This window comes from Cupressus sempervirens, chromosome 6 (genome assembly GCF_028749045.1).
Source record: "Cupressus sempervirens isolate cs-2001-9-10 chromosome 6, ASM2874904v1, whole genome shotgun sequence".
Taxonomy (NCBI): domain Eukaryota; kingdom Viridiplantae; phylum Streptophyta; class Pinopsida; order Cupressales; family Cupressaceae; genus Cupressus; species Cupressus sempervirens.
In genome coordinates this window covers 681,588,107-681,602,777 of record NC_143123.1, presented here as the reverse complement: position 1 = coordinate 681,602,777, position 14,671 = coordinate 681,588,107, and the positions used below count along the sequence as shown (strand labels likewise).

Here is a 14,671-nt window from a genome sequence, read left to right as displayed (position 1 = left end):
CTCAAGATTTATGGATCATCGTACTTGGTGATTTTTGAGAAACTTATGAACACATTTTCTCAAACCATTTTTCATACACCAGGAGTCTGACAACAATATTTTATCTCTACCTTACAAGAAGGGGTTTTTTGATCTTTTTATTGGTAGCCTGGTGTGGTTATTCAATTGCAAATCACCATTCTTTACTCTCTTTTCAATGAATAACCAAGGGATACTTCATTCACTCCAGCTTCTTGTTGTGTGTGTCCACGCCTCTAATTTTAACATCATTGTTTATATATAATCACAAAATGCTTTTAACTCTAGATTATCATAGTGATCGATGGTCCATGCCTTATTTGTTTATGATTCATAGATTGTTTGGCCTGGTGGATGTTGTAAGATAGCAAAACACTAACATTCCATGCATTGCAACCAAAGAAACGTGAATCGGAATCGGATCGGAATCGGCAAGGCCGAATCGAATCGTGAATCGGCAATGAATCGGCAATGAATCGGCGATGAATCGGCAAATTTGAAAAAACCCTTTAAATTTAAAGATTTTAACAATTTAAAACTTATTTCATGCACCCTTTATTGAATATAACTTAAGCACACTATAACATCATCAAATAGAAGTTAAAACTTAACATACATAAACATGAAACATAAAATCCATCACATACGTAACTATGTTATCTAAGATTCTAAAATGTAAATTGTAGGCTAGCTGAAGTAAATAGAAATCAAATGATCATAATGATTTAAATCATAGACTGTATGTAAGATGATCCATAAGACATCAAATCATAAATTTATGTAAGAATCTAAGATGAAGATCCATGAAAGTTTGAAACTTTGAAACATATGTCTATCAATGATTCAGTATCAATATCTGTAAACAAAATATAAAAACAAGGCTCCAGCTCAAGCCTCAGGCTCATAGTCATCATCATCCTCAACATCATCCTCAAGCTCGGCTACAACCTCAGCCTCAGCCTCAGCCTCTGAGTATCCAGTCTGCCTAGTAGCAAGGCGTCTAATGTAGGTCCTAGAGGACTGTCGAGCCATATCTCCCGCATATAAGATGGGCTCACGAATGTCGCTAGGGCCTGTGTCTGTGCGTGCACGTGTGCGTCTACCAATGCCTGAAGAACGTGCTCTAGCTGCCTCAGCCTCTATATCCACCTGGTCAATCCACGCACGGTCTTCCTCAGTGAAGACTGGATCTACAACCTCTGTGAGCCACTCTGATTCTGGATCAATCTCCTCCAGAATGATCGGAGAGGAGTCAGTGCCCAAAATCTGTCTGATCCTAAGACGGAGGTTGTAATGAACGAAGACAAGATCATTCAACCTCTGCACTGTCAACCTGTTTCTCCTCTTCGAGTGGATGTGCTCGAACATGGACCAACTGCGCTCACATCCAGAAGCGCTGCTTGGCTGACTCAGAATACGAATGGCAATTTTTTGAAGTTTTGGGGTTGTGGCCCCAAACATTTGCCACCATCTATCTGAAATAAGGGAAAATAAAAATAATTAGTCTCATTTACAAATTACAAATTACAAGTTAACTCTAAAATTACATAATCAACTTTAAGTTTAGAATCTAGATTCATGAACATTGAATATATTATTTAATTTTTACCTGGCTGTATTGTTTCCCGAGCATCTATGGCTACCCTGCTAGAGAAAAGTGGCCCTTCTTTATTATTGAACTTATCAAGCTCAATAATTGCAGCACTGCTATCCTCATCAGTACTCAACCTCTGGATCACTGTATATAATCCAGTGAGAACCTCCTCATCCGCCTTGAAGTCAGGACGGAAACGAAATGCCGAATTCAAAAAGTAAGCTGCTGCATGGATGGGTCTGTGGAGCTGATTCTGCCATCTCCTATCAATGATGTCCCAAATAGGGGCATACTTCTCCTGCACTCCTGCATACTGAGCTTTAATGGCCTCCTTGGCCCTATCCATGCCCTCATATATGTAGCCCATAGAGGGCTTCTCCCCATCAGCAGTTCGTAGGAGAGATACAAGAGGCTCAGTGGCCTACATATAAAGTAAAACAAAAATTTGAGTCAAAACTTAAACATAGAATAATTCAATAATATAAGGTAAAACTAAATCATTAAACAATTAGCATAGTAAACTGTAAAATATTAAATGTTAAATTGCAATAAAATTACCTTAAGTATTTCTCTAGCAGGTTTCCAAAAACCATCATCATCAAATATGCAATCCACCACATCTATCCCTGCAGTGGTCGTAGCATAGGAAGATGAAATCCACTCCCGCCCAACAAACATGCTCCTCAAATCATCCCTTGATGTCAACAAGGACTGCAAGGTGATGAAATTCGAGGCAAACCTCGTGATCCCTGGACGAGCTAACTCTTTGTCTCCTGTGTACTTCCTCATTGTGCTAAGGACAAATGAATGATTATAAATAAACTTACATATGTTTTTTGCCCTTTCCACACATGACTTGACCCACTCAAGTTTGCCAATTTCCTCCAACATGAGGTCAAGGCAGTGTGCTGCACAAGGGGACCAAAATTTGGTGGGGTGCCTCTCCATCAAAAGTTTGCCTACAACAATTTTAAGATAATTAGAAATTCAAATTTCAAACATGTTAGAACTTAGAACTTAGGAAACTTAGAAATTCTAAGTTAGAATTAGAAAAAGTTCAAAATTCAAATAAATTTATTTTCAAAACTTAAAAAGTTAAAAGTTTACCTGCAGCAACATAACTTGCTGCATTATCTGTCACCACTTGCACCACATGTTGTTCCCCCACCTCTGCTATAACTTCCTCAATAACCTCACATAAGTATGTGGCGTTTTTTACATGAGCAGAAGCATCAATAGATTTGAGGAACATGGTATATCCTACAAGTAACAAAACAACGAATTATAATTACTATTAGCAATCAACAAATCAAAATTTGAAATAGTCAATCACGATTCAAAATTATGTATGTAGGAAAGTAGAATGATCAATCACCTCCACAGGATACAAGAAAATTGAGGAGTGTTCTTCCCCTCCTATCTGTCCAACCATCAGTCATGATGGTGCAACCCTTTTCGATCCACTCCTTTCGGTTGTCCTCAAGCTCATGCCTCATATCCTCAACCATTTCCTCCAGGAGGTATCCACTCAACTCAGCCTCAGTTGGGGCTTTAAACCCCGGACCACAAATGGCAACTGCATCTATCATGTTCTGCCAATAAGGAGTCCTGTCACAAATAGATAATGATATTGATTAGAAATTTAGATGTCAAAAACTAAAATCATAAAACAAGTAGATATAATTAAAGTTTTACTTTTACTTTTAACTTTAACTTTGAAGATAACAAAGAAAAAAGAATCAATTACCTGGCTGCAATAAATGGAATGTTGCAAAAGTACCAGAATTTGCAAATCTCTTTTCTGGCAGCATCATGAATCTCCTTGTTCAAACCCATGCCCTCAAGCGTGGGTTGGGAGCCAGGAGTAGTGCGGGGCACAAAGTAACTATCCATTCTGCTTTTCCGCACTCTAGGCCGCAATAGGTTGGTGTTGGACTCTGTCTCAGTATGAGACCGACTACCACTAACACTCACATGAGCACTAGCACTAGGATGAAAAGGAGGCCTAGAAGAACCCTCCCCAACACAACCTACGGATGCGGAAGCTGATGCAGATGCACTTGCAGATGTAGATGCGGTTGCGGATGTGGGAGCACGGGAGCCAATACCTCTTAACCCTTCAAGTTGCATTTTCTTAGTCAACTTGTCTTGTTCAATTTTTTCTAATGCCACTAAACAAGAGCGTTTTGCCTCAGCGGTTTGTTGAGTGCAAACTGTGACATCATGGCCAGGTATGCCAGCAATGTGGTATTTCAATCTATAGATACCTCTCGAATTTATTTTTTCTTTGCAAAATATACATTTTGTTTGATATTTGGTTCTCCCAGGAAACTCTTCATTATATTTCCAGCATTCATCTTTTTTACCCATTGTGAAAATTGGAAAATGAAAGCAAAGGGCTGCTGCAATAAAAAAATTCATGTAAAAAATCAAAGTTTGCAACTAATAAACAAAAACTACAAAACAACAAACCCTAGTTTGCAATTTAGTAAAAGTTAAAACTAAAAATAAAAAACATTCAAGATTTGCAAATGAACACTAAAAAAATTTAACAAAAAATGCATACTACACTAACATGCAAAAAAAAAACCAACACTTACCTCTTGCAAATGAGTTGAGGAGTGTTGATATTGACTCCTTAATGCTCCCAATGCAATTTATGGCCTCCCCAAATGGACTTCTGATCTCTTTGGTGCTCTTCCTTCTTGTCGGTTGGAAACCTATGGATTCTCTTTTCTCTTCTTCTCTCTCACTCTTCCTCTCTTCTACTCATACTAAGCAAATAGAAGGCTCTTTAGGGTTATAACAAAGAGGAAAGTCAACTTAGAAAGCAAATAAAACATGTGTTTTTTTTAAAAAATTGAACTTTCTATCCTTGCTGCCGCGGCCGATTTCTGGCGATACCCGATGGCGATTCTGGCGATTTTTTCCATGAATCGCCGATTTTGGCGATTCAGGCGATTCATGCGAAAAAATCGCCACCAGCGATTTCCGATTCCAAAAAAATCGGGAGCCATGAATCTTATCGCGATTTCGGCGATTTCATGGCGATTTTTGGAACTATGATTGCAACAACTGTCATATAACATAATAATTGTTATGGTAAATCAAAGCTGTTGTAGTCGTATTAAAAAAAGGAGATGAAAGCTCTTTATATAGATTTACAACGATGATGTTTTTAAAAGAAACAATTGTGAATCAAAAACAAAAATAGAAACTACTTAATAAACTAAAGACCAACTAAGATGACCATTAAAGAAACATTATAATATTCTAATACTCTCCCTTAATGGTCATTGTCTAACAATTGTCTTTTGGTCACAAATTTTACAAAACATTTTACTGCTGCTGATACCCTTCCATAGATGGTCAAAATGTTAATGACCAATGCCAAAATCCATTTAAAAATGAACAGAGAAGGGTGTCTCCTTTTTAAGAATACTTTGCAACAAAGAGACAAGAGCCTGCCACTAACTTTGCTACTAAGATAAGTTTGTTTCTAACGCTCCCAGAATAAACAAAACATATGATCATAAATAACCACAAGACATCCAACTTGATGTTGGATAAGAAAGCTGCTCTTCCTTGGAGACAAAAACAAACACTGAGAACAACTAGCATAATGTTGAGGAAAAATCAGCAAACCCTCCAAACTTTGCAGATGAGCATGATGTCCTAGAACAGATTGCAAAAAGCCATAATTTTTTAGGAGAAAAATAAAAAAATTAGATGCGACTTTTGAGGTGAAAAATTGATGAAAACCAGGTATATGATTTTTTTGGTGAAAAATCAATCAAAACCAAACAATACAAAGCTTTATTTTTTTAGAAAAAATAATAAAACTCACCAAATAATTTTTGAGGAAAAAATTACAAACCCACACAGGTATCGCATGCAACTTTCCGAATTACAACATTAGAAATTTTTTGAGGGAAAGAGTTATGAAAACTCATTAGAAAATTTCTTGAAAGAAATTTGTGAAAACTCATTAGAAATTTTTAAGGGCGGCAAAACACGAGGGTTCGCATGGTAACTTAGCACATGCAAGCAGCATGTAAGTACATGCAACCCTCAAAAAACAAAGAATTTTGATGCAACCAAGAAATTGTAGGATCAAAACCCTTAACCAGGCTTGTGATTTCTACCAAAAATGTTTGCAAAAGTTTCATAAAATACCTCCAACGATTTTTATTTCAAAAAATCAGAAATCAAATTTCTGAAAAGCTTTTGAGATCAAAAGAGGCTCGAATTTTTCTGAAAAAAATTTGCCCATTTTATGAAATCCCATTGATTTTGCTCCGAAACCGTGTTATAAGTTGTATTAAACAAAGGAGTTGAAATCTCCTTATATAGATTTTCAAAGACGATGTTTCTAAAAGAAACAATTGTGAACTAAAGATGAAAACAGAAGCTAGTTAATAAACTAAAGACCAAGATGACCATTATAGAAACATTATAATATTCTAATAATAATTACAAACACTTTGAAACTGATCGTATGCTTTGGGTTGTTTTTACCTTGTTACAGTCAGTAGTCTGTAATTAAGGTGACTAGCAACTTCAGCTTACTGTTAGTCTAATGTATTCTTTGTATTCTTAGTTTACAACCCTGTGTTATTTTGGTTTGATAAAAGAGGGTTTCATCAATTTTCACGGACCTGGTTTTAAATAGGTAAAATGCATTATAAGAGTAAAATTGTCTGATAAGATTACCAAAATTAATTCTGACATCACAATTACCCAACAACTATTACCACGCTCCAGCTTTTATAGATGTGCAAAGTGTAGAAGCACAGTTTGACGCAATGCCATAAAAAAGGGAAACAATAAATAAGGAAGAACTAAAGCATTTTGTAATTGATTGGGATGAAAAGTGCTGTCACTGATGATTATGTTGTATATACACAATTTCTTATTTTGAAAAGGCTTTAGCCTTTAAACTTTTAAGCAAATGCAGTCAGCAGGTGCAAATCCAGATTCCAAAACCTTTGCTGGCATCCTTCCTGCCTGTGTCAATGGGAACATATAAGCAGGATATGGAGATACAGAAAAGCTTAATGAAAGGGATGATGTTTGTCAGAAATAATAGTTGGAAATGCTCTGTAGAAGTATGCAATGTATGGAAGTATAGATAAGGCACATTGATTGTTTGGTGGAATCATCAACTGTGATCAGATGGACTAATGATTGCAGAATTTTCACAAAGTGCATTTAAAAAGACTTTCAAAACTTGCAAGCAAATCCAAACTCGACAACCTTCTGCAATATCCTTACTCCCTCTGCTTGTATGGAAAATTTGGAATAGGGTACAGGCCTCCATTGAATGATAACACCAGGATATTTTTTTCAGATTGAGTTGCAACTGGACTGTTTGACTTTTATGTGCAATGTGGATTTCTAGGCATTGAGCACGAACTGTTTGATGTAGTGACTTAGAGAGATGTCACCTCATGGAATGCAATGATTGCAGGATATGCTCAAATTAGATTTGTTGAGAAGTGGCTTTAAAAGTCTGGAGCACATTATAACAATCTATAATTGCAACACTATGAAATTGAACCTAAAGTGTGGAAACAGTAAAGATATAGAAGCAAGCCATCAATATTTTTTAGTTTGTATCTGCCTTTCCATGTGTGAATGCCATTAAAGGTAAAATGAATTCAATTGCCATTAGGAGACAGCTTGTTATCTTTATTTTGGACACTGGATTGAGATCTAGAGGTGCAAATACAAAGGTGAGAATGAAGGATTCTACACATAGGTGGACAGTCTAACTTGCAGGGAACAGAAGAAACTCCCCTGTTTCAGAAACGCATCAACAATGGGTTGCTAGCAGAAATTCCTTAAAATGCACTAGAGACAGCTGCACGTCTTGGTTAGCAACCAGTTTATACTTCTAGAATTAAGGGTTACAGCGCTATATCCTTGATATCTATGATATGACATTATTTGAATTTAGTGGAATCATGAGTAAACAAAATCATTGTCTGCATAATGTTCTCTGTCAGTGTCTTTTACATCAAATCCCTGCGATTTAAAATAATGGTTGTATATGTGTTGAAGGCTCCCTTTGTGCCATTCATTACTATTGATTTAAAACTGTCTCGATGCAAGATATGCAATATGAATACTGCATATTTTTGAGCTTCAAGCATTGTTGGAGGTGAATGAAACAGCAGGCAAGATATAAACAAAATGAGTTTGTTGCAAAGGCTTTACAATTTATTAGTTTGTCAACTGGGTTTAGGCTTCAATTTGATTTAGGGTTATCTTTAGGTTAGATTACATTTCAAAAAAATTATGCTCTTAAAAAACGGTATTTTTGGCATATTTTACATAGTTTTTAAGGATAGGTATGCTAAGTATGACATGTCATATAAAAAAGGTATTTTTGGCATATTTTACATAGTTTTTAAGGATAGGTATGCTAAGTATGACATGTCATATGAGTGTAGTAAGGCTCAGGATTGGCGTATATACATGTTTTTAAGGATAGGTATGCTAAGTATGACATGTCATATGAGTGTAGTAAGGCTCAGGATTGGCGTATATCACAATGAAGGGGTCAATTAGGATACAAAGCTGTTCATAGGGAAAATGTCAAGGTCTGATGGGGTTTGGCTGAAAAATTATGTTAATGCCTGTAGAATCTCTTCTATAACTTCAATGGCCAATGAATCTCGGGTGGTAAACTATAAAAACTAGTGATGCACACCTGCTTTAATAATCTGATCCATGAACAAGTGGAAGGATTTGACGCCTAAATGGAAAAGTTCCATTCAGCCAAGGCCAAGACTCGGATGCTTTAATGGAAATATAATATATTCAAACACAATAATCTGATAACTTTTAGGTCTAGAATGGTTTGCAATTTGTTCTGAAGGGTTTTGATTTGTTTGAGGATTTTGAAATACCTACGGGCTAGGGTATTTTGATATATTTTGAGTTTTAAAAATTGTAGTTTGTTCATAAATGAATCAAATGATTATTTCATTTTTAGGTTCTTGATAAGTTTGGGGATTGCAATTTCTGACAGATACAGCGTTTAAAGCTTTAGTAAGTGGATAAATTTGATTTTTTGAATAAATATGGAGATCCAATTTTAAAAAAAAGTTCTAGGGTTTCTGCAAATCTAGGAATTGCAATGTTTTCAAAGTTTAAGTTTTTAGATTGTTTTGACATTGTTTTTAATTTCTAATGCATTCGGAAAATTAGACCATGTTGATAAGTTTACCTTGTTTTTGTACAGGTAACAAGGCATCATGGTTGACAGCTTACAGGGGTTCAATTCCCACTTTCCTGCAGGGATCCTGCATTCCTCCTGAAGCCGCGAAGGCCACAACTACAAAGGAGATATTGTCAATACTTGAATCGCATCAGGTTCTGCTTGAAGAAGCTGTTATGGAGCTACATGAGATACAAAAGATTGAACAAGAGAAGCAGAGGATTTCCCAAGATATTGCCTCCAAGGATTCTGCAATGCGTGCCTTTGCAAGAAAATTGAAAGATGCCCAACAGGTTTTGGACCAAACCCTGGAAGATTATGGGAGCTACAAGATAGGAAAGCGAGCCAAAAAATTAGAGTCAAGTGTAGATCTTGTGGGTCTTGGTGATTTGAAAGTGTCTGAGATTATCAGCTATGCCCATCGGATAAGCTACACAACATTTGCACCTCCAGAATTTGCTTCCGGGCAGGCTCCACTCAGGGGTGCAATACCACCTGCTCCCCAGGAGGAGCAAATGAGAGCCTCTCTATTGTATCAATTTGCAGACCTTGATGTTGGAATTCCTAAAGAAGCAAGCACAGAGGCATTGCCTGTTCCAATTTTGGAGCCGCCGCCTCCAGAGACAATGACTGACAATCCTATGTTGCCAGAGGTCATACCTGGTGTGCCTGTTCCAGCAATGCCACCTGGATGGAGACCGGGGATGCCCATTGAATTGCCACCTATGCCACCTATGCCACCCGGATGGAAGCCGGGGGATCCAGTTCCATCACCACCTCCTGGTTGGAAGCCTGGAGATCCTGTGGTTTTTCCAAAGCCACAAGAGCAAATGCAGGTGCCACCAAAGCCAGTCGCTCCTGCCAGGCCCATTGCGGAAGCTATTCAGGTGCCATTTGTGCAACTTGATATCAATCCCGATAACATGGCAGATGAGTACAGTAGTGAGTACTCTACTGAAGAAGGGAGTTCAGAGGAGGAGGATGAGGATTGAGAGGAAGGAATTCCTTTTTTCTGAGGAAAATTTCATGTTGGCTTCCATGCCTTTTTGCAATGTGTGTCGGTTCTCTCTTGCTGCTATTTCAGAAAGACGACGATGACCAAAGACTGGAATTAAAAAAGTAGATTTACTTTTTCTTTGTATTATTATCTTGGTCAAGTTTGTGAAAAATTGTCCATATATATAGAGTGGCATAAGGAAACTATTCTCTATAATGTTCTTGATTTATTTGTTTGTCCGAAATATTTGTTCGTAGATAAAATGCTCAAGTATGGGTCCAGTCGGATTTTGTCGGAGGTTATTATCAAGGACTTTTTTTAAGACCATTGCAGATACCCTATATAACGCTTTTTACAGTTTTAATTTAGCAACTTATTGAGTGCTACATATTGGTTTAAAGTGCAAAGAATGTTGTTACGACAAAGTTCAAGTCAGATGTCCATCAACTTTGAACATTCAATCATAAGTTTGCAACTATGTAAACTAGCACTTGCACGGGAAGTTGCAAGGGGTATGCCAATAGAAATATAGTATGAGTCTTCAATAATAATTAGTCAATTAAGTATATGTTCATAATAATTGATTTCTTCCAAACTTTTATTTTTATTTTTTTCTTATTCTTTGTAGTATTGAAGGGGTGCTACACATGAATTTGCACTTCTCTATTCAAGAAAATTTTAATCTATTTTTTAACTTTAAAATTATTATAATTTTAGATACACTTGCTTGAGATTGGATGTGTTGTGTTTGAATTTGTTTAGTATTGAAACCAAGTTTTTAAAACTCTTTGCTTCTTAGGGTTTGAAGGTTTGATTGTAGTTAAAGAATAAATTATATGTTATGTTCCATTTGTAAATCTTATATATTATGTTTCATTTGCAAAGTTTCTATTAGTTAATAAAATTAAAGTTTACATAAATTCAAATGGACAACAAATGAGACAAAAACACTAAACAATAAATTGTGAGCTACCAAACCAACCTTGTCCAATGAATTGTTTCATTATGCATTATTATTCTCTATTGAAATTGATTCTATTAATCCTTATTTATTATATAACTTTAAAATAAATTAAGCTAATGATTTATCTTCAAGTTATAATTCTGTATATTATAAATTATATTATAAAATCAAAATATTTGATGATATATCATAATTTGTTTAAGGTACTCTAAAAACATATTATTGCTATATTAATCTTCCATTTGCGTAAATTTCACATGTTGCATGGTTGAAATGATACAACACATCCCAAATGGCTTTGTCCCAAAATTCCCAGGGACTCAAAACTACCTTCAACAAATTTTCTAACAAAACAATTTTTGAAATGACATTTTAGCATTCACCTTGATTTCACAATTTTTTTTATCATCTGGACATTAATTAAATCACAATTTGGCCTTCATTTTCATGCATGAACAGTGTCAAAGTTTGCATTTAGCAACATTTTAGGAATGAATAATACAATTGATCCAACTAAAACAAAAGATGGGAGAGATCAAACTCTTCTCTTCCTGAAATGTCGTTTGTCATGCACAATGTGAGGGAAATCTTAGCCTTGTAAAGGTATGATAGTTTTACATCTTTTTCACATCTTTTCCCCACTATCTGATCTTTTTGGCAAGAATTTGTAAATCAAGTAGAACAATTGCAAGCGTCAACAACATATCTTTAAGCAAATCAGGCCAAACAAATAGAAAAAATGCATTGCCACTAGTAATAGTACAATTTTTACATATTTAAAAGCTGATATTAAAGCTTTAGGTGATTTTTTTGGAACTAATTTAGAAGATAAATCCATCTAAGATTTTTTATTATAAAAATGATTGACCTTTAAGTATTTGTCATGATTTGAATAGAATACACTTTGCGCTGCCTGAGAAAATCCCAAACCCAATGTCAACAATAAGTTGTTTGTACACTGTACAAATGGAATGGGTTGGATTTGGGAGTTTCTTCTTAGAATTTCACTTGATTCATCATTGCAAACATATTCTTTATTGGACAATCATTTCATTTCTTCTCTACACTCATTTAGAATCAAACAATTATAAAGCAGAGACAATATTAAAATGTTCATTTTTGAGATAGGTTGATAAAACCAAGGCTATTATCTCACGGAGTGAGATAGTACTGTAGTTTAAAGTTTAAACCTAGTAGTAACATGAATTTAATAGGTGTAGTTATTATAAATGTTCAGTTGCTTAGATAACAAAAATAATCAATAAAATACTTACACCACAAAAATTTCTTGCACGAAGATTCAGATTTTGGTTCTATTGCTACAACATTCGATATTCAAAATAGGGTGGACATGCTCCTTTTCATTAAGATATGTTTGAATTGTACCTTGTAATTTTTTTGATCAAAGATTTTCACAAAAACCAATTAAAAAAATCTACAATTCCACTTATCTAATGCTTTGGCCTCTAACAAGGGTTTATTAGAGATCTCTTTCTATTTGATTCTAACCTTCCTTCCTATATTTGTCTCTCCATGTTCCAAACTAATAGTGTTATAAAGAAACAATATACTAAATGAAGCACTGAACACATTTATGGCTTGAAATTCACACAAATGAATACATCAAAATGATTTCTGCATGAAATTTGTCCTTACTGGATAAGCCTAACACTTTAATTAACGTATTTACAAAATAAGGTACATTAGAATGTGACGTGGCTAGAACACTGTGGCGCTCTTGCAATCATTGATAGCAACAAGCTTGGAGGTGCAGTTGCTAGAGTAGTCTATGCCATCAATGCCGTATCAAAAGATGACATGTTTGCCATTGAGCCTTCTCTAGAGTTCTCAACCACAAACTTTGCACAATAAATGGACTAACCATTGGTGCAATTTGAGCCACTCTGCACTTTAAGAACCAACAGAACAAAGCAAGAATAACAATCGACTGAATATATCAAATTATGTTCCATAGATCAAAAGAAGAGAGGTAACGTTATAAGTGATATCTTCCTAAGATAGATTGATGGTGTAATCAACTATCTTCACAACCCTCATTCACTGAGTTGATGGTGATAAAATAGAGGGAGGGGCTTGCTTGACATGCTAGTCTCCTCTTCTCTCGTGCAGAGCATCTTGAAGTTATTTGCCATCTTCAGTATCACACTAGAAACCAAATCCATCATGATTGAGCCCTCTGGTGTTTCCCATTGACCATTCTCTCCTAAAGCTATAACATATTCCGCAATCATTTTTCAAATCTATTTAATAATAATCTTAGGCAGTGTAGGGTCGTAGAAAAGATGAAAGTTGAAACCAACGGATATTCACTTTATTACAAAAGATTGCAATCAAATCAGATTTCAGGACACTCACTTTATTAAGAAAGATTGCAATCGGATCAAATAATTGATTTTGTTTGATACTATATTTACTGAAAGATACACAATATATATTTACTAAAAGATACACAATCCAGTGTGCCCAAACCACCTTTGAGAACAAATAGTTGTATTAAGTGCCGGACAGGTTTGGGATGAAGTCTTCACCTATAACAGTCTATCGGCTAATTAATTGTGTTCAGTTCCTGCTATTAATTAGTTTGTGTGTTGATTGAGGGAGATTGTGAATTTGAAACTGCTATTATTGTAGCAGTCCATAAGGACGTATATCTCATGTTTGGTGATATAAAAACACTGTTTAACCCTTCTGCTAAAGTTGCTCGAACCCAAATTTTCTAGGTTTGGTCTAAATATGTTCAAAGACATCCGTCATGATGGTGCTGTCTTTGACATTTGAAGTGGAGATGACGTTATGTCTAGACTCTACATAAAGGAACTTTTAGCTTGTCATTTCTACAGAAGTGTTGTAGTTCCTTTGGACAGTAATAAACAATACAAAAGGGGAGCGCTAAATAAATCCATGGTGAAGTCACCATCTTTTATCTTGCTATGGGATATATATTATATATTTGAAAATCCCTGGAGCTAGTGTGAGTAGCTTCTTAATAGTGGTGAACAGATCTCATAAGTTGCTGAGTCTATTTTTTAATATTTTTCAAGCCGAGGATTTGGGAGATATTGGTAGAAAATTGTAGTGGGGCTTGGCATGAAATGTTAATTAATTAAACTTGAAGATAATTTTTTTTTGATGAATAGTCATTTTTTATTAATAAATAATAATATACTAAGATTAGGATTCATAAAAAAAGGGTCGGGGGATACAAGATCACTCCACCAGAGTTCACACGGCCGAAGCCGAAATCAACAACTATTCATCAAAAAAGCTTTAAAAAAGCAACCCTCAGGCAACCAAAGCAGTGCCAGTTGAGGGTGTTGTTCATCTCGATCATGAAATGCCTAGTCATCCTTGGGATTGGTAGGCGGGTTGGGAACAGTTCAACTGTCAACAACATCATCAGGGGCCTGGTTAAAATCCTTTGTATCAAGCCGCAGTGGTGAGATGGCCGACTCCAGGCAAAAGGGGTACTTTCTAGAAACCCCCTATCAAGGACCAAGTGGAGGAGCTGGGGACTAGCCAGTGCCACCACAGGGTGGGAAAACTGAGCAGTGCCACCAACCACCATTGCCACCATTGAGAGAGCAGTGGCGGGAAGCTTGCGAACGTGGTGTGTGCGAGCGACAACTCGAAGGACTACGCCCCTGACGATGGCCTCTGGGCAGCCTGGTATCAACTAAGGCATCTAGAGGAACTCTAACAACAGTACAAGGGGCGTTGCCCCAGTGATTGAAGAGCTCTTGAAGGTGGGCCATCTCCAAGGCCACCTTGTTTGCTTGCACTTGAATCTGCATCATTACATTATTACAAATGCATGCCTTAGTGTACATAGCAATATTTATATCAAGAAAACTG

At 36.0% G+C, this 14,671-nt stretch overlaps 2 protein-coding genes across 2 annotated transcripts in view; one reads left to right on the top strand and one right to left on the bottom strand.

Annotated features, from left to right (window-relative positions):
* Nucleotides 1-10,050, top strand: part of LOC149554025 (mediator of RNA polymerase II transcription subunit 4-like) — a 30,458-nt gene extending 20,408 nt beyond the window's left edge. Inside the window, exon 2 of the mRNA XM_089789354.1 lies at nt 8,862-10,050. Within this exon, the coding sequence (XP_089645480.1) occupies nt 8,862-9,829 (968 nt within the window). The 3' untranslated portion in view covers nt 9,830-10,050. The remainder of the gene's footprint in view (nt 1-8,861) is intronic.
* On the bottom strand, nt 757-4,673 carry LOC149554026 (uncharacterized). The gene is made up of 7 exons (XM_089789353.1): nt 4,213-4,673; nt 3,360-4,011; nt 2,988-3,220; nt 2,720-2,872; nt 2,171-2,571; nt 1,628-2,033; nt 757-1,493 (listed from the first exon to the last, which is right to left on the bottom strand). Exons 2-7 carry the CDS (start codon nt 3,980-3,982, stop codon nt 907-909), a joined length of 2,403 nt encoding a protein of 800 aa, XP_089645479.1. The 5' UTR covers nt 3,983-4,011; nt 4,213-4,673; the 3' UTR covers nt 757-906.
* Nucleotides 10,051-14,671: the final 4,621 nt, after the last annotated feature.

Coding starts and splice junctions, on each gene's coding strand:
- LOC149554026 (XM_089789353.1), bottom strand. CDS start 3,982: ATGGGTAAAAAAGATGAATGCTGGAAATATAATGAAGAGTTTCCTGGG. Junction 3,221..3,359: donor ATTCCATTTATTGCAGCCAG/GTAATTGATTCT, acceptor TATTTGTGACAG/GACTCCTTATTGGCAGAACA. Junction 2,034..2,170: donor CTGCTAGAGAAATACTTAAG/GTAATTTTATTG, acceptor CTTTATATGTAG/GCCACTGAGCCTCTTGTATC.